Consider the following 23,897-nt stretch of genomic DNA (forward strand, 5'->3'; position numbering starts at 1 on the left):
AAACTTTTGTGTTGAGCCGTCAAGTACTCTGAAATCTGCTTTTTGTCACTTCTGCTAAACAGAAAAATGTTCCTACCTTTTTTTAATATTTGTATTTACGTCTGAAATCATCGATGCAGTAACTGCTTTATGATCGCTCATTCCCTGTTCTGCGTTAACTGTTTCAAATAGTTCGGGTGTGTTTGTCACCAGAAGGTCTAACATGTTACCGCCACGAGTGGGTTCTCTGTTTAACTGCTCAAGGTAGTTTCCAGATAATGCACTAAAAAAATTTCACTGGGTTCTTTGTCCCTGCCACCTGTTATAAACGTTTGATTCTCCCAGTCTATATCTGGTAAATTAAAATCTCTACGCAAAACTATGACATGGTTGGGAAATCTACTCGAAATATTTTCCATATTTTCCTTCAGGTGTTCTGCCACAACAGCTGCTGAGCCATGGGGCCTATAGAGACATCCAATTACCATGTTTGAGCCTGCTTTAACCGCATTGTTGCACTTTTTATCGCTATAAACACGCCTCCCCCTTCACTTTCCAGCTTGTCTCTGCGGTACGCATTTCGATGTGAGTTTAGAATTTCATTACTGTTTACCTCTGGTTTCAGCCAAATTTCCGTCCCTAGTACTATGAGGACGTTGTGACCGTTTATTAATGAGAGCAGTTCTGGGACCTTTCTATAGTCGCTCCTGCAGTTTACTATTACCACATTAATATTGTCATTCCCTGTTGCGTTTAGCCTACTGCTGCCTTGTTGCGTCTCAGAAGGCATCTTGTCGGGCCTAGGGAGGGAATTCTCTAACCTAAAAACCCCACATGTCCACTCCATACGTACTCCGCTCCTCTTTGCTCTTTTGAGTGATTTTAATTGTTTTTCTATGCTTCTGTCGTCTATTTCGATATCTGCCATTTTGTCATCTGTGCGACAATCTAGAGAAGGAACTACAGTGCAGTCTTCCTCTGTGAAACAGCTTTGGAAAAAGACATTTAGTATTTCGGCCTTTAGTCTGTCATCCTCTGTTTCAGTACCATTTTGGTCACAGAGTGTCTGGACCATGACGTATGAAACTTGCGTAGGTTCGGATACAAGGGCGGAAATGTGGCGGCACAATCACAGCTGCTCTAAGTTGGCAGCCGTGGCAGATCGATAGCGTGTGGTGCACGGCGGCCGGCGCCGGGCGGCGGCAACGCCCCAGTCGCCCTTTCGCCGCACCAGGGTGTGGAGCAGTCGAGAGCAGCGTCTGTATCGAGCGACAAGATGGCGCGCCCTGGGCTGTGGCTGGCGGTGGCGCTGTGCATCTCTGCGCCGTGGCTGGGCGCCTGCGAGGACCGCAACCCGCGGGACCAGTTCTACGACGAGCTGGACCGCCTGCTGGGCTTGCGGCCGGCCAAGGTGAGGCCCGCACCGTAATGCCAGCCGTGCCCCAACCCACGCGTACGTCACACCGGCACTTCAGCCGTGTGCGACGCAGAACTGACACACTAGCAGCTACAACTCAGCAACTACCTTTCCTCCACTCTCTTCACCAATACAGGGCGGGCCACTTAAATTTCGAGATCTCAGCCTTGGCTTGGAACCCGAGCGGTAACACCGCGGACACTTTAATTCCCTCTATCTATACTTTTACAAATAAATTCATAAAACTTTGTCAGCACGACCAAGAAGGATTCGGGATTCACACTCATAGCAGCAAAAGTTCAAAAACATAACAAAATAATTATTTTTTTTACAAGTGAAATTTCATCATTTTTTCACTTACTATTAGCTACATTTGTCGCTATAGGTAAACTTTTCTTCGTAAGTAACAGACATTCTTCGATGAATTTTTCACGGCGTGCAAATCATACTTAGAAGTGTGTTAAACTATAGAATTTATTTAATTTATGAAAAAATGAATGAACTGTTACATTTTGAACTTCGTGTTTAGAAAATACTCAAATTTTATAGTTAATTATCTGAATTTTTACCACAGTTTTTAAGAGATTTTGAAGACTCTAGAGTCTTGCATTAAGGAGTTTGTTTTTAATAAGTAGTGCAAAATTCATCGAAGAATCTGTCTTACTTATGAAGAAAAGTGTACGTAAAGAACATAAAATGAAGCCAATAGTAGGTGAAAAAAATGATGAATTTTCACAAGCAAAAAAAAATTAGTTTGTTATGTTTTTGAGCTTCCGCTGCTATGAGTGTGAATCCTGAATCCTTCCCGATCATGCTGGCAAAGTTATATGAATTTATCTGTAAAAGTGTAGGCAGTGGAAATTAAAATGTCCTGTGGTGCCTCTCCTCCTCAAAGTCGTCCTGTTTGACGTCCTACCCCTCTTAACTCTTGGTAGCCGCCCAGGGATATTAATGCTGTTACTTATCACTGGCTGAAAAGGTGGAAGCGATTTCCCAGCAACCAAAACGGAAGATTAGTTTCGTCAGTACCTTAGCATCTACTGTGCAGTATAACATTCGAGGGTAGCTGGTGTGGGTTTGCCGACGTAGAGTGTAACACGAAATGCATTTTTTCTTCCATGCTTGATTCAACACATGGCACAGCAGGTCCACGTACAGTGTGAATCAGCTAGAACTTGCACATGTTTTATTTCACGAACGGTTTAAGACATCGAAACGAGGTATTCAGCAAATAATGGACGCAGTGTTACGTAATTTTTTCAAAATGGAACAATATACTCATTCGAATGCTCTTGAACATGCGACTACAAAGGTGTAACGTTTTTTAATGTTGGAGCTGCAACTTTTCACAGAAGTATCCGACAGATGTGTTAAAGTTGAGAGCCAACAAGGCCGCAATCGATTATTGTGGTGGAGCGTTCACCAAGTGTCCTTCTCATGAAAAGGCTCCATTGTTATATGCAGCAGGAGGATAGACCCATCCTGCTAAGATTTCCTTTTCGTCCCACCTTATATGACCAAGGTAAAGGGCCAGCTACGATAGCTATAAACGGCACTGTATGCTAAGTTCTAACGTATCAGAAGGGACTTGCGAAAACTATTTCAGGTATGTGTACCTACTCACGTTGAAGTGAGCAGCTTTAGTAGAAACTAGTTGATACCGCGGCGTTCACGCCAGAGCAGTCTTTCCCAGGTTAGCACTATTTTTGCGGAAAGTTTCAATGCGAGTAATAGCAAGCGTTAGTCTATATGTTTTCTAAGACTATCAAATGCGGTAGAAAAAAAATACATGGTTCCATTTAAAAGAAATGTACTTGCTTCAATATCTCGGTTGATACAAGCGTTAAGAGTACTATCCAAGTAACAACAAATACGCGTCTCTTTGCTTACAGCCACTTGCCGAAAACCTCCTTTCCATATCTTGAACCATTCACGATGTATGTGGCGAGCATGGCTTATTTTTACACGTGTGTCTAACCATGCACAGCCAGAAAAATTTCATTTCAAATTACGCTCTACACCCACTGAATTACACTAGCTATCATTGAATGTTTAAATTACACAATAGTCGCTAAGGTACTGGTAAGTTTGGTCGCTGAGAAATCACTTCCAAATTCCAGAATGAGATTTTCACTCTGCAGCGGGTTGTGCGCTGATATGAAACTTCCTGGCAGATTAAAATTGTGTGCCGGACCGCGACTCGAACTCGGGACCTTTGCCTTTCGCGGGCAAGTGCTCTACCATCTGAGCTACCCAAGCACGACTCACGCCTCGTCCTCACAGATTTACTACTGCCAGTATCTCGTCTGCTACCTTCCAAAGCTCTCCTGCGAACCTTGCAGAACTAGCACTCCTGGAACAAAAGGATATGGCGGAGACATAGCTTAGCCACAGCCTGGGGGACGTTTCCAGAATAAGCTTTTCACTCTGCATCGGAGTGTGCGCTCATATGAAACTTCCTGGAAGATTAAAACTGTGTGCCGGACCGAGACTTGAACTCGGGAACTTTGCCTTTCGCTGGCAAATGCTCTACCCTCTGAGCTACCCAAGCGCGTCTCGACGCCCCGTCCTCACAGATTTACTACTGCCAGTATCTCGTCTCATACCTTCCAAACTTTACAGAAGCTCTCCCGCAAACCTAGCACTTGCCCGCGAAAAGCAAAGGTCCCGAATTCGAGTCTCGGTCCGGTACACAGTTTTAATCGGCCAGGAAGTTTCGCTTGCAGATTCTTGGGCAGAAATCAGTAACAGATTTGCTTGGTTCAGACGGTTACCGTCACTTGTCCTGCGAGCAAATAAGACGGGAGGTCTCGAAATGACTGCAGTATGGTAGGCGAATTGTCGTTCCAACACCGCCCCTCCTCCTTTTGCCCATTAGGTACCATCAGATCCTCATCTTTAGCACAATAAGAAGAACGACGTCGATCTTTCCGAGACAAAACTACTCACAGTGGGGTTTAATCTGCTGTGCAAGGCAATGTGTTACATTACATTTATCTTCTGCCCGGAACGTATCAAATTCCATATAAGTTTGCAAGAAAATGCGTGCTGCTGTTTGCTTGCATTCTAATATCAGATAAACCGTGAAGACCAATGTTGCCATGTTTAGTATCAGTTTGTTTAGTAAGAAAACAGATCATCTGGGAGCATATCACTAATGTAAAATCCATATTTGCTGCTTCAGCAGAAATTACCTCTTTCTTTATTGCGAAGGCCAAGTAAGATTACGAATTTACTTTTCTTGACCTACATCAGTCGTATGTCGGCATAATTCTAGCTCTCTAGCTGACTTCACTATACATCCCATGCTACATAAGCCGTTCTCTGGATCAGTGTGAGATATAGTAAGTGTACTGTAACTGTCTGATTTCTTTCGGAGGGTGCCCCACATCTCATTTATTGTGCATATTCTTGTGAATGCGTCATTTGCATGTGCAGCGCTTCTTTGACATATCATATATCGTTCTTTAAGTAAGGGCCTGCTTTCATTTGCATGTAGAATTGCTAGCGAAGCCATCAGAGAATTTAACAATAAGTGGTACTGCAACCGGTGTTTTTGAAGCGTCTCAGATCAGCTTGACACGGAAAAAATAGCGGTAAACATTTGTTCTAGAGGTTTCTTAAAGAAATGATTGCACAACATTGCGATTTATGTACGACTTAAATTTGAATATCGGTTTATTATAGACTAAGAACCCATCACAGTCGACTTAAAAAAAGACTGATATAGAAAGATTAAGACAATTATCATTTATTAATCGATCAGACAAACGTCAAGATGGAAATAAATATGACCACTCTGTTCGATCCATCTGTATAAGTTCTGTAGTTGCTTTCAAAACATTTCACGAGCTTCTGCTAACATAGTCTGCTATTCTTTGAAACATGGGGAAGAAGGTTCTCTATCAAGAGCCTGAAAAATTTGTCTTGGCTGTCTCACGTGGGGACAGCCATCAGTTTTTGCAGGGTTAGGTCACCGGGTCTGCAGGCTAGCACGCCCCCGCCGCTGCCCGGACCTAGGAAGGCACCCACGGCTGCGCGCAACAGGAGCCAGGCAATCAATACGTGGCTCTAGCGACCCCGCAGATTGATTTCAGAGCTCAGTCTGACGTAAGCGCGAGTGACGTCACAGATAAACGTCCATCCACGCCTAATGACACCATCTGGTGCAGCTGTCCCCTCGTGACCTTTACCCTTGGCAGTGCAGTGCTTTCTGCATTTTTGTTACAAAGTAACGACGTGTTTCGGCAACACGCTAACACCTTCAGGAGCTTACACAAGCAGTTATCATTGAATCAAATGTATCCAGAACTACAATCATGTAAGGTTCTCAACGCGGTTTTGTGTCTTAGATACCTCATCGAGGGTGGGTAAATGCTTATTCCGTAATGTAATATTTTCTGAAATCAGTACTGTACTGCTTTAATTTGTGTAATTTTATCCGTGACTTGAGGGCGGCAGCTTGAACCTAACAGGTTCTCGATAAGTAAATTCACGTTACTACAGCTGTTAGTGGCTTCCTCGTACCGTTTTTTTTTCTTTAACTGCATGGCAGGATTCAAAGACAGGATAATTTGGTTACACTTACGCGCAAAACAGCTGATTGGGAAGTTGTTCCAGATATATAGCAGGATGAAAATTTTTACTCACGGTGGGTCTCACAGCCGTCACAGATTGAGCAAATGGCAAAATCATTTCCACCTCGGCTGCGCTTTGTCGTAACTTATTATTATTGAACTACTCGACAAGTTCCTGCGCTCTGGCCATTTTCTAGAACTACATGCAATATAATCCTATACTATCTAAACGTTCTAAGTGCGCTCTTCACCTCATGCAACAGGGCACGAAAATAGTCTGTCATGAACAAAGTATCGCACAGTGGTGTCTGTTTGGATACTATGTTAGCTTTACGAGTCTTAAGCGGTTTTCAGTAAAACAGACACAGAAATTTCCTTTTGTGAGATACGTGCATGAGATGCGGAGCCTACCTGCCACATAGACGAAAAATGCATAAGTTCTATGGACTACTTGAAAATGGCCAAAAGACAGAAATCCGTCGAGGAGTAAAACAATAATAAATTACAACTAAGTGTAACCAAAGTGGAAATTTGGTTTTGTCATCTGCTGACTGAGCAAAGTTTACGTTCTTCAAGTACGGTGAGAGGGCACCAGTCAGTGTCAGCATATTTTCAGTGTTTTTTCAACTCTCTGCAAACGAAATAGGTGTACCTTATTTGCACACATCTTGTTTGGCGAAATAGTTTGAAAATTACTTGCCTCGTTTTGTAAAGAAGTAGTGCACTGGCATGCAGTTAGCTGATTTAGTGTGAAGTATGAAAAAATGTTCCTACTTGGGACGCGTGACGCAATTGACATGAATGATGAATAGCTTCTGCAGCAACTACCCCTGCTATAAAACACGTGAGAACTTGACACATGTTACCACCTCCATCTTTTATATCTCTACAAACGGTTCTTGGCTACTGCAAACAACAGAAGCTCGCAACACTGAAGCAAACATCCTAGAAAAGCGGCTGGTTAAATTTATCATTCAAGGGTGCAGTAACCATAGGGGCATTGTAGGACATCACAATCTAATCCAGATAGAAAATACAAAACTTGTTTTTAAAATAATCATGTGAAGAAATGACAATGAATAATACAGAAATATGTTCTGAAAATGGTTGAAAATTAAAAGCAAGTGAGTCTAAATTCCGAGGGACTCGCTTTTAATTGGAAGACTGCAGGACGCAAAAATAAGTTAGACTTCAACATCTGGACACCTCAAAAATGCAAGCTAAAAGAGACAAATATTTGAGAGAGGTAACTGATTTTTGAGAATGCATGGCTAAATGAGTTAAATTTGAGCTGCCCAAAAGCTAGATTGCACTGCTGCCTGAGAGGGGACCAGTCAGCACCAGACAAGAGCCAGGAACCGTATCCTCTACAATCAAAGTTCTCTCCAGACCCCGCACAGCTCCCAAGCTTCACTTGGAGGGAGATTGAATGCTGCTGCCAATATGATGAACAATTATGTTCCCTCATCTACATAAAAAAAGAGGAAAGCAACAAAAACCTCCCACTCAGACCTTCCAAAACAGGATCATTACGAGTCATGAGGCTGGCAGTAGTATCAAAGAGTGTCTCTATTGGTCACCACATCTGGTGTCAGCAGTGTTACTTATGATTGAAGAGTCCGTAATTTTCGACGAAAGCAACGAACTTTCTCACTCGAGTGATGCGCTCGTAAGTGGTTCCTCTTTGATATACGGACAGAAAGGCAAATGTCACCGTCAAGCACACTCAGGGGAAATCTGTGGCAGCTGGCGGTACCGTGCCTGTGGCAATCGGATTAGCGCCAGGACCTGTCCACAAGAAGCATTGCGGCAAACACAACTTGTTTCCTGAAAACTGGCTGCCACCCTACAGATGCTCGTTCTGTGCTCTCGAGACACCATGGAAAGCCTTCGGCCGACCTTACAGGACCGCTGAGCTGTCTGGACGCACTCCCTTCCGGCGAGAAGTAGAATACTTCCCACTTCCAGAAAAAAAAAATTGTGACAGGACAATTGTTGTTGTTGTGGTCTTCAGTCCTGAGACTGGTTTGATGCAGCTCTCCATGCTACTCTATCCTGTGCAAGCTTCTTCATCTCCAAGTACTTACTGCAACCTACATCCTTCTGAATCTGCTTAGTGTATTCATTTTTTGGTCTCCCTCTATGATTTTTACCCTCCACGCTGCCCTCCAATGCTAAATTTGTGATCCCTTGATGCCTCAGAACATGTCCTTCAAACCGGTCCCTTCTTCTTGTCAAGTTTTGCCACAAACTCTTCTTCTCCCCAATTCTATTCAATACCTCCTCATTAGTTATGTGATCTACCCATCTAATCTTCAGCATTCTTCTGTAGCACCACATTTCGAAAGCTTCTATTCTCTTCTTGTCCAAACTATCTATCGTCCCTGTTTCACTTCCATACATGGCTACACTCCATACAAATGCTTTCAGAAACGCCTTCCTGACACTTAAATCTATACTCGATGTTAACAAATTTCTCTTCTTCAGAAACGTTTTCCTTACCATTGCCAGTCTACATTTTATATCCTCTCTACCTCGACCATCATCAGTTATTTTGCTCCCCAAATAGCAAAACTCCTTTACTACTTTAAGTGTCTCATTTCCTAATCTAATTCCTTCAGCATCGCCGGCCGTTGTGGCCGTGCGGTTCTAGGTGCTTCAGCCCGGAACCGCGTGACCGTTACGGTCGCAGGTTCGAATCCTGCCTCGGGCGTGGCTGTGTGTGATGTCCTTAGGTTAGTTAGGTTTAAGTAGTTCTAACTTCTAGGGGACTGATGACCACAGATGTTAAGTCCCATAGTGCTCAGAGCCTTCGGCATCACCCGACGTAATTCGACTACATTCCATTATCCTCGTTTTGCTTTTGTTGATGTTCATCTTATATCCTCCTTTCAAGACATTGTCCATTCCGTTCAACTGCTGTTCCAAATCCTTTGCTGTCTCTGACAGAATTACAATGTCATCGGCGAACCTCAGTTAATTATCACTTAGTCGTGACAACGCTGAACCAAAATCATACAGCGATACGTGACAGTAAGGTTACAAGCTTTTTCATGCGAAAGTGGAAGAGTTCATTTTATTGCCAATAACATAATCAATTCACATGTGTAACAAACTGTGCAGTAATTTCTTTTCCATGTCTAACTTCGATAGAGTTTTATCTCGTCTTGTGCTGTTTAACAGCCGGACAATGGAGTGCTGTGCGGACAACATTCCACAGGTCTGTTTTGCTAATATTACTGTCAAAGACTACATTACAAATCGTAGACAGCACGTATATCCAAGCGTGGATCCTTATTAAATGGACCCAGACGTTATGGACCTATAAGGTTTTCGTGTAGAGAAATGGAACTAATGGGTCACTTGTAGGCAATCCGCAGACCAAAATGGTGCACCTGTCGGCGTTTGTTTTTCCAGGAACGATTGCAGTTGTTTTTTCCCCGACGTTTCTCGCTGGATGTGCCGACGTCCTTCCGCGCTGTGGGGCAGAAAACGTGATCACCGGAGAACGACACGCGCCAACGATCTGCAACAAACAGTCCGGTACCCATTCACATCTGTTTTACGTCGGTGCACAGTCGTCGTTGCCACGACTGCTGGGACCATCTCTCCGTTACGGGCCCTGCCACCCAGAATCGTTCACTGAATTGTTGCTGTGACACGAATCTGCCTCCCTGCTTTATCTGAACAGCGAACTGTTCCTCTTCAACACATTAGTTTATTTTCAGGTGCTGTAACACTGTACATTTTTTCTCGGCGTAACGGCATTTAGATTTCTGCTGTATACTCGATGACTGTACGTAGTGGTACAACGATAATCTCTCAGTATTCCGGTCTTCCCATAGTCCACATCCACTCCCATGCAATACTGAACTCCAGATGTCCAGACGTACATTCTCAGGAATTTCTTTCTCAAGTTAGAGCCTACGTCTGACACTAGCGGTCTCGTTTAGTGAGGAATGCTGCTCTCTTTGCTTGTGCTGGTCTGCTTTTTATGTCTTCCTTGCTTCATCCGTCATACGTTATTCCGCTTCCCAATTGCAGAATTCCTTTACTTCTACTATATGGTCCCCAATTTAGAAGTTAAGTTTGTCGCTAATCTCATTTTTGCAGCCCCTTAATGCTTTCACCTTTATTTGGCTACCTTACAACCCAGATTCAATGCTCGTAAGCCTCTGCATTTCATTCAACAGATCGTGCAATTCCACGCTTTCACAGAGAACCGTAATGTCATCAGCGAATCTTATCTTTTTTTGTACAGAATATTACCCCTGTTGTCTTATGTTGTGCAGCTATGTTTCTGAGGATCTTAAACATGTAGGTAGACGGATACTAGGAAAAAGTTTTGAATTTTTGGACGGCTTACTTATTACCAACTGCAACATCTAAACTGTATCTCTGATGCCAAAGTTATTGTTATCTATCAAATTCTCATTTTTCTTTTCCTCTGTATATTATTATTGTGAATAACGTTGGTGCATGAACTTCCAAGCTGATTGTGCAGTTCTCCTCGCACTTATGTGCCTTTGCTATCTTCGTATTTGGTTGGATAGTATTACTTGGAAAGTCCGAGGGCATGTCTCCAGTCTCATAGAATCTACAGACTATGTTTGGATCATCGTTTGGTTGCCACTTCCCCATTGATTTCAGAAATTCCGCTTGTATTGTGTTATCTATTTCCGATTTGTTTGGTGAGAAGTCTTCCAACACTCCGTCAAACTCTAATCTTGGAGCTCCTATGTCCCCCAAATCAACGTACATTTCTTGCTCTACGGGTGTCGATTGACAGGTCCATTCTTAATGTGTCCTTCAGACGACATTTAACTTTTCGATTTCTTCACATTATTTCTCTGCTTCATATGGACTTTGTTTCTAAATGACTTATATCGTACTTTTCATGACTACTTCTACACTACTGGCCTTTAAAATTGTTACAGCAAGAAGAAATGCAGATGATAAACGGGTATTCATTGGACAAATATATTATACTAGAACTGACAAGTGATTACATTTTCACGCAGTTTGGGTGCATAGATCCTGAGAAATCAGTACCCAGAACAACCGCCTCTGACCGTAATAATGGCCTCGATACGCCTGGGCATTGAGTCAAACAGAGCTTGGATGGCGTGTACAGGCACAGCTGCCCATGCAGCTTCAACATGATACCACAGTTCATCAAGAGTAGTGACTGGCGTATTGTGACGAGCCAGTTGTTCGGCCACCATTGACCAGACGTTTTCAATTGGTGAGGGATCTGGAGAATGTGTTGGCCAGAGCAGCAGTCGAACGTTTTCTGTATCCAGCAAGGCCCGTACAGGACCTGCAACATGCGGTCGTGCATTATCCTGCTGAAATGTGAGGTTTCGCAGGGATCGAATGAAGGGTAGAGCCACGGGTCGTAAAACATCTGAAATGTAACGTTCACTGTTCAAAGTGCCGTCAATGCGAACAAGAGGTGACAGAGACGTGTAACCAATGGCACCCCATACCATCACGCCGGGTGATACGCCAGTATGGCGATGACGAATACACGCTTCCAATGTGCGTTCACCATGATGTCGCCAAAGACGGATGCGACCATCATGATGCTGTAAACAGAATCTGGATTCATCCAAAAAAAATGACGTTTTGCCATTCGTGCACCCAGGTCCGTCGTTGAGTACACCATCCCAGGCGGTCCCGTCTGTGATGCAGCGTCAAGGGTAACCGCAGCCATGGTCTCCGAGCTGATAGTCCATGCCGCTGCAAACGTCATCGAACTGTTCGTGCAGATGGTTGTTGTCTTGCAAACGTCCCCATCTGTTGACTCAGGGATCGAGACGTGGCTACACGATTCGTTACAGTCATGCGGATAAGATGCCTGCCATCTCGACTGCTAGTGATACGAGGCCGTTGGGATCCAGCACGGTGTTCCGTATTACCTTCCTGAACCCACCGGTTCCATATTCTGCTAACACCATTGGATCTCGACCACCGCCAGCAGCAATGTCGCGACACGATAAACCGCAATCGTGATAGGCTACTGTCCGACCTTTATCAAAGTCGGAAACGTGATGGAAAGCATTTCTCCTCCTTACACGGGGCATTACAACAACGTTTCACCAGGCAACACCAGTCAACTGCTGTTTGTGTATGAGAAATCGCTTGGAAACGTTCCTCGTGCCAGCACGTTGTAGGTGGTCGCCACCGACGCCAACCTTGTGTGAGTGCTCTGAAGAGCTAATCATTTGCATATCACAGCTTCTTCTCCCTGTCGGTTAAATTTCGTGTTTGTAGCACGTCATCTTCGTGGTGTAGCAATTTTAATGGCCAGTAGTGTAATTTTGTACTGTGGCGCAGTATCATCACATTTGTTTCCATTACTATTTCCTTTAAGTGGAACGGATGATTGTTTCTGCACAGGACGTTTAAAATCCGCCCACACGACATTTTACATATAATAGCCAGTAAATGTGATTCAGTAACCAAACAACGACCACTAGAGCGCCGTATGGTTACTGTGCAAGCCTCTTCATGAGGTTATAACACTACAACATAGTGGCTCATAATTATCACTTCATTATCACTATATCGGACGACACAGAGGCTCATAATTATCATTTCATTATCACTATATCGTAAACCAACACACACAAATCTATACCTATATGCCAGTAGCTGCCATCACCCTTCACAGACCATAGGTGTCCTTAAGAGCTTAGTGCATAGGGTGCACTGTATACCCGATAAACATAATTTGCAAGAACAGCTCACATACCTCGAGATAAATTTTAAAGCAAATGGATTTTCTCCACAACAAATTCGAAGAGCATTCAAGGCGAAACCAAGAATGCAGGTATGTGATGGGGAAGAAGATAGTAATTCCTTCAGATCAAGTGCGTTTTTGCCCTTTGAAGGTGCTCTATCCTTGAAGATAGGCCGTATTCTTGAGAAACACTGTGTTAAGGTGATCTTCCGGGCCACATGAAGATTGCAGTTTTACTCTGATCTGTAAAGGACGATTTACTGCTCCGTATAGCGGGTGTGTATCAGATTCCTTGCGGAAATTGCGAGAAGTCGTGCATAGGTCAAACAACAGGCACCGTTCATGAGATATGTGTGGAGCATCGAAGATACACACGCTTATCACAGCCAGACAAGTCAGCTGTGGCCAAACATTCTATTGATACAGGGCATTCCATGAATTACAGTGATGTGAAGATTTTAACATCCACTTCTTCCTTTTGGGAATCTGTCTTCAAGGAAGCTATAGAGATTAGATTAGCTATTAATTTAATAAAAAGAGGTAATGATTTCAATTTGGACAAAGCATGGAATCCGGCTCTTGGGGTAATTAAACTGCACAGAAGCCGTCATGGTGTCACCACCGCCGATCATAAATCGATAAGCGAATGGAATGTCTACATGCCTTCGCCACAGGCGGCACATGTGGTAAGCATATTTCTTTTTGCCGCCGACCAGCATCTGTGATCCGCATGCGCAGTACCGCCGCGGTGGAGCATTTAAGGCCGCGCTTGGCATCTTGTCGCCCATCCTTCCTGGCTGTCTTTGCTACCCTGTACAATGTCCTCCTCTCCACTGGATTTTACCCCGACCTATGGAAGACTTCCCGTGTCCTGCTGTTCCCTAAACTCAACAAACCCCCCTCTGATACCTCTTCCTATCGTCCTATCTGCCTCACCTCCGTGTTCAGTAAGGTCTTTGAGCCCATCCTCTCTCACCGTATTCACCGCCATCTTAACCAGCACCACTTCCTTCCCCTAACCCAGTGTGGCTTCTGGCCTTCCTTCTCTGCCGACGACGAGCTCCTTAACCTTACCATTCTTCTTTCCCTCCAACTTAACTCCCGTTGCTCCGCTATCTTTGTTTCCCTTTGCCTCCAAACCGCCTACGACTGTGTCTGGCACCTCTTCAAACTCTAGACCTATGCTCTCCACATCAACTTCGTCCATCTTGTTGCTACCTTCCTCTCCCGTCGTCCCTCCTATGTGACTACCCACAATCCCAACTCCCGTACTTTCTATCCCTCTGCCGGCGTGCCCCAAGGCTCCGTCCTTTCCCCTCTCCTCTATCTCCTGTACACTGCTGATATGCCCAATCCTCCCCCACCTGTTCATCTCCTCCAATTTGCTGATCACACCGCCTTCCTAGCCCTTTACCCTACCCTTCAACGGTCCCTACGTACCCTCCAAGCCCACCTTGACCTATTCACCGCTTTGTGCAACCAGTGGTTCCTCAGTATCAACCCCTCCAAGACCCAAGCGATCATCATAGGCCGCACCACCCGCTCTTCCTCGCCATTTATGACCGTCCTATCCCCCTCACTCCTACCATCAAATACCTTGGCCTCACCCTCGACCGCCACCTTACGTGGAATCCCCATCTCCTTACCATCCAACACAAAGCTCACAACTGACTCCGCCTCCTGAAACTCCTGTCCGGCTGGACACAGGGTCTGCATCCTTCCACCATCCTTCACACCTACAAATCCTCTGTTAGATCAGCGTTGGTTGGATTTCCGCCCCTCCCAGGTTCTATAAATCCCTCCAAATCCTCAAACTCCATGCACTCCTCCTCGCCTTCTGCATCCGACTTCCATCCCCCACACACATCCTCTATGACCTCATCCCCTTCCCCCACCTTCTCCTTTTCCTTGAGCACATCCGCACACTATATATTGTCCGCCGCATTGATCCCACTCACCCCCTGGTGTCTCCTTTCCTCTCCACCCCAAGCCTGTTGCCGTGTCTTTACCGTTGTGTCCCACCCTCTTTCCATCTTCACATCCTCCGCCTCCTTTCCCAATGCAACTTCCACCATCTACCCCTCCCGGATGATGAGCTTCGCCCTAACATCTACCCTTCCTACCAACTCTAATCCCATCTTCCTCCTGCTTCCACCTCAGGGCGTCCTTCCTCCCCCTCCCTTCTCCTGAGCGGCTTTCCCCTCCTACTCCCCCTCCCTCTCTTGTGCTCTTCAGTGTCTGTGCACTTCCTCCTGCCTTGTCATCCCTCCTGCCCCACCTGTCTCCTGCCTCTTAGTGCATTCGCTGACGCCCCTACTCTTTTCATCCCGCCCCCCCCCACCCCTGCTGCAACTTGCTCTCCCCTACTTTTCCATCCTCTCAGGCCTCTCCATCGGCAGGTCCCACCCGGCAGTTTTGTTATTCATCGTTTGTGCTCCAAGTGGGTTTAATGTGTATTGTTCTGGAGTGTTTTAATGCTGTGGCCAACTTTTAACCTGTGCGTGTGACTTCAGTGTCTTTTTTATGTTCTACGAATCGCCAACTATGTTTTTTAACTTTATGTCGACTTTTTTAACTGTCCCCCCATGAACGTCTCCATGTCAGTGTACTTTTACCTCCATTACCTCCCTTACTCTGTTTTATGTCCCCCTTTTTGATTGCCTTATATGTAACATTTTATTCTTGTATTAGTTGTCATGTCACTCGGCTGAAGAGCGGCGGATAATGCCGCTGACAGCCCTCCCCTGCCACATATGGGGAAGGAAAATGAAATCACAATAAAGAAAAAAGAAACTTGTCGTCAGTCTTGTGACTCACTGTGAGGAGGGCCGCACGATACGCGGTCGAAATATCAGTGGAGGAAATTTTACTTGCGCTGGTGCATGCCCGAAGTTTAATGGACTATCACTTCATTTATTTTTCATTGTAACAAATATATCTGCAAAGGTCGTCTGCAGAATCTCGATTCTGAGGGCGTCTTGGTACTCGCTGCGTATTTGAGCTAGGAACGTGGAGTAAAAAGTTTCTGGTTTAGCCCGGACCAACGGCTATTTGTGTATCCATTCGAACATCTGTCTTGCTGTACCTGTGTTATAGTACGTCAATTCTATTAATTCTTTTGGCAGAAGATTTTAATTGGGCTAAAATTAATACTCAGCTAACGGTACCATTTGTATGTGCACTGCCGTGCAAAAAGTCCTCTAGTGTACCGGTCCATGGACTAAGACACGTTTTAATAGTTTGAAAAAGTCGCTTCGTTTGGATATCAGGGGGAAAAAACAAAAACACACACACATTTCTGCGAGGTTTTTTAAGCGCACCACTTCTATACTGTAAACTTGCACGAATCGGTTCAAACTTTGCACAATGATAGACAAAGGCATAGAAGCAAAATCAAATTTTTTATCCAATAATCTTCATGCGTTTTCGAGATAAGGTGGTTTAAAGTCGAGCTAAATATAGCGCCTCAAATAAATTTTTAAGTGAACTGAATGAGCGGAAACGGTTTAAAGCGAATCAAGTGAAAGAAAAATGCATTCTTACGATAGAACTGAAAACTCGCTTTCAAAAATCTAGCTTCAGTAGGATTTTAAGCGCAAAAACCTTTTGTTGTGAGGTTGAGAGGCACCCACATGCCTTGCTCATGCTGTGGCATCAAGCAGTCAGGCCTGCAAGATGAGTGGTCTGCCAAGCGAGTGGATTCATTCTTATTTATCGAGTAACATGAACTCTAGTACTCACAATTAAGTTACAAGTTATTCTCCTGTTTGAATATTACGCAACGGGTACGGAAACGCACATCTGACCATTAGTAATTTACACAACTCTGACTGTTCACTACGCACTGGCAATACCACATTTTCTTTCTTATTTAACGGCTTTGATCGACACGTGGCCATCGCACTGAATATGAATGGCGCACACATTATAAATTCTGGGTATCATGACAACATACTATTCGAAGGAAAAGGCCACCAATCTTTTTCTTTTCACTATCTTATTTATTCCGATAAATTCTATAACCTAAACACACAAATTCTATAACCTACAACAATAACACATGAGAAATTTCGCCCAGTGGGCATGGCTTTACATTGGTGATTCTCTATCTTATGGTCTCGTAATTATTTAACGCTACAGTGCACTTTCTGGATAGGATGGTGGATCGTTTGCTATATCTCACACTTCGATTCTCACACCCATCATTACGAAAAATTCCTCCAGACCGAGCGGTACAAAAAGGAACATGCATAACCCACTGCCTCTGAAACTATCTTGTTACTATCCCATGCCAACCACACATACTTAAATTTTATGAAATACATCACACTGGCAACATACAATACAAAGAATAACGTTATAATCACATCACTTTCAGCTTTCCCACTTCAATTAGCATTTATCCCAGTATCGCAACACTGCCCCACTTCGTAATTTTTCTTTCCTACTATGAGCTCTGGAGGATATATGCACGTCTTCCTGTGCAATGCAAGCCAAGTGGCGTTGCTGGATAGATGGCTGACTCACCTTGCTTCTCTCTCAGAGTATTATAGTTTGAATCAAGCGTCACACGGAAACACAACACGAAAAGTAATATTAAGAACATATTCATCACACACGCGAGTCCTCAACTGATACCATGGACGAGTACTTCTCTTTATCCTTTGTCTCATACACAGATTGAGACTCACACAGTACTCACCACGTGGAAGTACTCGTCTCTAATTTCAAGTCCTGCACACGCCATTTCTTAAATATTTCCTACTTATAGTACACACGCTAGTAATTCAGCTTAACTTAAGCACTCCGAAGTATTTCAACTTATTGCTACACGTGGTTTCATTGTGACCGTTGGTTACTTCCGAAGATTACTACGATCCCCTTAATATTACCTGGCTGACATTTAATTCTCGCCACAAAAGTTCCTGAAATAGAGAAATTATTATTCCAAACTACTCTCAAGTATTTCACATGCATACCATGTCTCCACTCTTTTGTCTTTACGGAGCACACCTAAGACAGGTCTTACCAACACTAGATCCAGCGGCAGAGTTCTGAAACATGGCCGATCTCGCACCTCCGCCAAGGTAGGGGAGCACCATGCTACCGTACTGGTCAGCCACGTTTCAGGCGCTCAAAGCTCAGGTAAATTTCATCTCTTTGGTCCCACCAAAGGTGACCCAAGTACCGTCTCAAAGATGATCATACATTGCACATTCACTATCTGTGGTTAGCAGACGACCATACATTCATTCATTTCGCAGATCTCACCAAATTGGATGTAGGGATTTATTTTGTGGGAGTGCACATGTGATCAATTAAATAAATAAATTGTCATTCTTTCCTACACTGGTATCCGGCTTCGATGTATTAAGTGAAATTGAGTTATTATTACAAAAAATATGTTGTTCTGACAAGAATAACGAAGTACGTTGTACCTATTTTCAATGTCGGGCGTTACTGTACCTTTTCAAGTTTTTTTTTTTTTTTTTTACGATCGTGAGAGGTGGGACTTAGGGAAAGCAGGAAAGATGTGGACGGGGCCACATCAGTTACAAACACATATACTTTATTTTAAAAAACAAAACTCTCAACAATTTATTTTTGAAAGATTGTACTACACTGGCGGCTGAAAGCCTTATTAGAAGATTGCAAGCTATTGTCGGCTGAAGGCCACAAGCAATGTTACACACAATCAACAGCTGAAGGCCTGATAAAGATGGTTCAAAATTATTCATCGGGTGAAGGCCAGAGGCAACTTCAAAAATACACAGCGGCTGAAGGCCTGAATTACAAGTGAGGAAGGCATTTACACATTAACAAATACTAAGATATTTTCTTCTTAAATATGGAAATGGTAACAAGCTATAGTAACGGCTGATGGCCTTATTAAGAAAAAACTGCAAATTATCGGTCAGCTGAAGGCCACAAGCAGTGTTACACACAATTAACGGCTGAAGGCCGGTATTACAAATAGGGAAGGCAATAACATGTTAAACTTAGGGTAAATTTTAAGCAGTTATGACAACTTGTCCAAATAAGACGGAGTGATCCACAGACAGTGCTCCCTGGATAGACCTGAGGAAGGTGACTACAGCTGTGTAAGCGGTGAGGCAGGCAGCCAAAAGTTGTACTCACGTAGGGTAGCTTAAGCGCTGACCGACCGACTAACCATTCCCCCTAACGTCCGATCACCGGTACAACGATGGAATATAATTAGGCAAGGGCGAAGATACAGATAGCACAACGTCTTCAGAAACACACCCAAGGCCGAAGGAAACGCTAGAACCAAGGTAGACCTCCCAAAAACATATGCCCAGTACGATTCAAGAGGCTGTCGAACTACACGCCGTGTCGGACAGTATCAACACGACGAGGAAAGGTACACTGCAGGAAAAACCATGCTGACCTCCAGGGCAGGTAACTGGGGCGTTAGCCGTCACAAGGCAGATAATACCGCTGGTTGCACTTCACTAATAAGAATAATACTAAATACAAACTCAGATCAAGGAGTAGAAGGCGGCTAATAGCTTTCGCCAACCTGACAGGCCAGGGCGGCGGAGGGAGCCACCGAACAGCCTGCGGGCGGGGAGGGCCGGCGGCAGGCCCGCGGGGAGACGGCAACCGGGGGCAGTGGTGGCGACTCGGGGACCACGTCCGTCGCCTCAGCGGAGGCTGAGGCGGCGGCGGGAGTCCAGCGGGGAAACGCGGGCGGGGCTGGTTATGGTGGTGGCGCTCCAACCCTTTCGATGTCTGAACTAAAGTCACACGCCACCCATGGGCTCTACGACCGTGGCGGATGTCCACCCCGGCTGGCGCCCGTAAACGCGGGTCCATACTGCTCAGCCAGGGGCGTAACACTGAGAGGGTCGGGAGTGGGGGCGGGAGGGGGAGGGCATCAACAAATGGAGCAGGGTCCACTGCTGTCAGCCATGGAGGAGCTCTGCCCGACTATGTCCGTCGATCAGTGTGGTGCGATAGGTGCTCTAAAAGAGGGTGAAGGCCGACGTGGTCGGAGATGTTTCGACGCCTTCGTCAAGTGCTGTTTATGTGCGCGGACAAGCCTCTCCGCCGCGCCATTGGAGGAAGGGTGGAAAGGTGGGCTACGGATATGTTTGATACCATTGACAGAAGTCGTGGAAGGAGGATGCCGTGAATTGGGGGCCATTATCAGAGACCAATATGTGAGGTAGGTCCTCTACGGCGAGAACCTGGGCTAAGGTCGTGAATGTGGCCTCCGTGATGGTGGACAACATGCGGACGACATATGGATATTTGAAGTAGGCAACAACGATAAGCAACCACATGGACCCCAAAAACGGGCCCGCGAAATCGAGATGGATGCGATTCCAGGGCCAACGAGGCACTGGCCAGGGTGCGAACGACTGAGGGAGGCTTGCCTGGTGATGCGCACACACAGTGCACCCGCGGACCAGACGGACAATATCGCCACCGGTGCCGGGCCAATACACATGCTGGCAAGCCAAAACTTTCATGCGGGACATACCCCAGCGCCTGCGGTGTAACAAACTGAGCACGTGATGCCACAAATGTGGAGAGGTGACCACCCGATGGGCATCCGACTCCGTGACCAACAGAAGGACATCATCGACGACGGGGAGCCTGTGGGACAGGTGGCGCCAGGGGCTGAAATCGGTCCGCATCTGATGAGTAACGTAGGATGGCCACCCTTGGACCATGTAGCCGAGAACCTGCCGCAAGATAGGGTCTCTGTGGGTAGCTGTGGCAATGTGAGCAGCCATAAGAGGCAGACCGTCCGGCGGGGTTAGGTTAGGTTAGGTTAGGTTAGACATCCTGGCGGTGGGAATCAATGTGATAGCAGAGGACATCCTGTTGGTCAAACGCAGGATCAGGGCCTGCTGGAAGACGTGACAAAGCGCCTGCGTTAGCATGACGTAATGCAAGATGGCAGGGGGGAAAATGGAGGGGAAAGGAATCAACCTGTGCTGGATCGGATGGACGTAAGTCTTTATTTTGCAGGCATCTGTGTTTAAACGATTTGAGGCAGTACCTCCAACCAGTGTGTCCACCATGAGGTCTGAAGTCCAACTGACCTATTACACGGTACTGCTACCAGAGAGTACTGTCGTCCCTCCCATGACTGTCACATGTGCTCAATGCCGGCACACATGCGGTATTTGTTTTCGATATATGGGAGCAAAGAGATGGGTAAAAATCTCATCAAGTTCTATGTTGGATGAAGTTAGTGGAGCTTTTACAGTTCGTAATTTTTCTCTGGTACATGGTACAGAATACCGATGATAGGTTGTTGAGGCGATAGATGTGAATGGGCCCTGAGGAACGTGGATCTATAGTACTCACTTGTAGTTTGGAGAAGCACCATAATGCAGTAGCAAAATCCACATCCTTCCCCCACTTCCCGTACTGTCTTCTATACGAGCAGTCTTCGTTTCTGTCGATTGGTCAAAACACAGTTCTGTCGCAGTAACTCAGCTTCGCCTGTTTCTACATGGGTTGCAGAAGGTGGTACGTATAGGTGTCTCTGACTTCTACTCAGTCCCGACTTACATTGGAATGACACATTCGCAAAGCTGCAGGGATGGTAGTGCAGAGTCTGAGAGGTAATTGCAAGATGCATAGGGTTTACCTAAAACCATGTTGGAATTTATCTGTAGGAGATAAGTTCGATAAAGGTGTCTCGGTTCGAGATATGAGAGTGCCAGAAATATGGTTCACTAGTGGCTGTAATCATTAAAGGACTTCTGCATAGGATCCAACGTAGGTATGTGGTTGAATGGAAAGACTTGATTCCAAATCATAGACATCATTTCTACCGAAAGCATAGCACTAGAGATCTGAAAAGCTAGTGTACATTTCTTACGACCTCAATCATCACACCATCTACTACTGTTTCTGATCCTTCTCAATCAATCATCGCCTATAGCCCAGTGGATGTATCGCAGAACCTCTGACATGGCATCGAGACAGAATGCATTACAAAAACTGAAATATCTAGTGGCGGTTGTGTGAGGGTGTAGCAAATATCGGTTTCATACCACGCTCCTTAGTAGAATCAATTTCAAAATTCGCTAATTTTATTACCAGGGTGCACCGTCGGCGACGTGTAACCACACTGCTGGTCTGATAATATACACTTCAGTGGTCACTGTCTATATTCAGTGTCACGGTATTTCTCTGGAAAAACCATATCATTTGTAGGTAATGCCATATGTGGATTTATATAACAGGTATAGCTCTTATCATGGATATTTCTGTGCACTTGTAGAACAAATATGGCTTGTGATGGTAATATGGTTGTGTTTCTTTTTTTAACATATAGCAGTTTGGAAGACGATTATGCCTCTCTTTTTAAGACACGGTAGTAGCACTCGCAAGAAAAACCCATCGTTGATTTCCGGTCAGTATTATTTCTTATCGCCAGCTATCAGTTACTGACGAAGTATTATACTTAGTAGTAGGGTGTGTGTGATAGGTTTGCCTTGAGAATGAGGCCTATAAAGTATGTGTTTGTGTTCTGACGTGTGCAAAGGAAATGACTATGTCCAGTTGTATGGAAGGTATGATTTGACATTGGATTACTGTGATAGCAAATACGTCAGGTCATAATAATGGTACCGATATTTCTATTTCCAGAGCCACGGCCATCAGCAGGGTGTATTTCTGATACTTTGCTCATTGTCGAACGTCGTTCAACTGGGACCGCAATCTTAACATTTAGTTGCAAGTACAGGGATAATATATATACATGAGAGCGGTTTTTTTCCTAGGATGATTCTGTCTATGCGTGCTTGGCGTGCAGCGCTGGTGACCTGCACGCGAATGATTCAAGTTTCCCGTTTACGGTAGGAGCCGTGAGAATGGAGAGGCCTGTAGGAGTGTAAGAATATAGCTGACTTAACCGTGTTGTGCTCTAGACGGCTGAATAGCGAACTAATACTTAGTTTGTGTTGGATAGCTTCTGTGATCGAGCAGAGATTTGAGAAGATTCAATATGGATGGACCATTATCCCCATCCATGTAAATTGTACAGTTGACTGCTTCTGCACATTTCGCGCCTTTATTTAGTTCAGGGAACATCGATTTTGGTATGTGCATCTAGCAGGTGAATGACAGGTGGAAGATACGTTTGCTAGTTCTCTAGACTTGAGAAACACCTTAGTCGACTTTGTAAATTATAAGGATGATTTGGAATCTGTTACATACTGACATTGGTGTTCGCAAGTGGAAATATCAGTTTCCTCTATTTTATTTCGAGTTCTCACAAAAGGGTCTTCGCAGATGGGACAAGTTTCTAGTTACTCCATGGTTTACAGCATGCTCCACCTCGCTAAATTTAGGATTTGTAGAGAAATAATTTCCAGTCTATATCTTTGGAATTATGTTGCACGAGCGATCGGTAGGATGCTGCTGTGTGCTTGATATCGAGAAGTACAGCTAAAATGGTATAATATTATCTGAAAACCTGCGAAAATACATGTGTTCTTGTAATCCCAGAGTCTGGAATGGGTGAAGAAAAGCAAGCAAACAAGAAAGGCCAGACCAGAATCAGTAACATGTTTGTGCCAAGGGGAAACGAGCCAGAATTTGTAGAACAGTTCTGAGAGTGACTTCGATCTGCTAAGGGCACTTTGGTCATGCATTGGAAGTTGATGACTTGTGACCATCCTCCGCGGGAAAATATCTAGTGCTCTCAGGAGTATGTACTGTGCTGTCTATCTTCGCGGTATATGTACGAGTGTCTGGTGGTTGATAGCTATATGAATGATGTAAAAGGGGCGATTTTAGTATGGCACAGGATACAAATTGTATGTTTACCACATAGACACTGTATACTGGGTTGGAAATCGGTTTCACGCTCTAATATTCAAGCTCCTGTCCTCAGTGGCAGAGCAGTGTAATTGAGTAAGAGTCTTTCCGTATTTGACGATCTGTAGGCCAATTTGCAAGGTTTAATTGTTGGTGCAATATGGTGATCTGTGCAAAATAGTTTTTTGTGGGTGAAAGTCTCATCTGCAGAAAGAAAAAAGAAAGGTGGGTGGTGCTTTTACACCGGCATCATCAGTAATTCAGCAGGTAAATTCAATAAGAACCAATCATAATGCTCGATTAATTCAGAAGACATCCTTTGTACTGGAATATTGGAGTCACTACATAGCAGTGAGAACGTTTCTGTATG

General features: G+C 44.7%; 1 protein-coding gene across 1 annotated transcript in view; it reads left to right on the forward strand.

Annotated features, from left to right (window-relative positions):
* Positions 1 to 1,255: 1,255 nt before the first annotated feature.
* The window catches only part of LOC126484662 (peptidyl-alpha-hydroxyglycine alpha-amidating lyase 2-like), a 179,069-nt gene continuing 156,427 nt past the window's right edge, over positions 1,256 to 23,897 (forward strand). Inside the window, exon 1 of the mRNA XM_050108254.1 lies at positions 1,256 to 1,390. Coding sequence (XP_049964211.1) covers positions 1,256 to 1,390 — 135 coding nt within the window. The remainder of the gene's footprint in view (positions 1,391 to 23,897) is intronic.

Source organism: Schistocerca serialis, chromosome 6 (genome assembly GCF_023864345.2).
Source record: "Schistocerca serialis cubense isolate TAMUIC-IGC-003099 chromosome 6, iqSchSeri2.2, whole genome shotgun sequence".
Classification (NCBI taxonomy): domain Eukaryota; kingdom Metazoa; phylum Arthropoda; class Insecta; order Orthoptera; family Acrididae; genus Schistocerca; species Schistocerca serialis.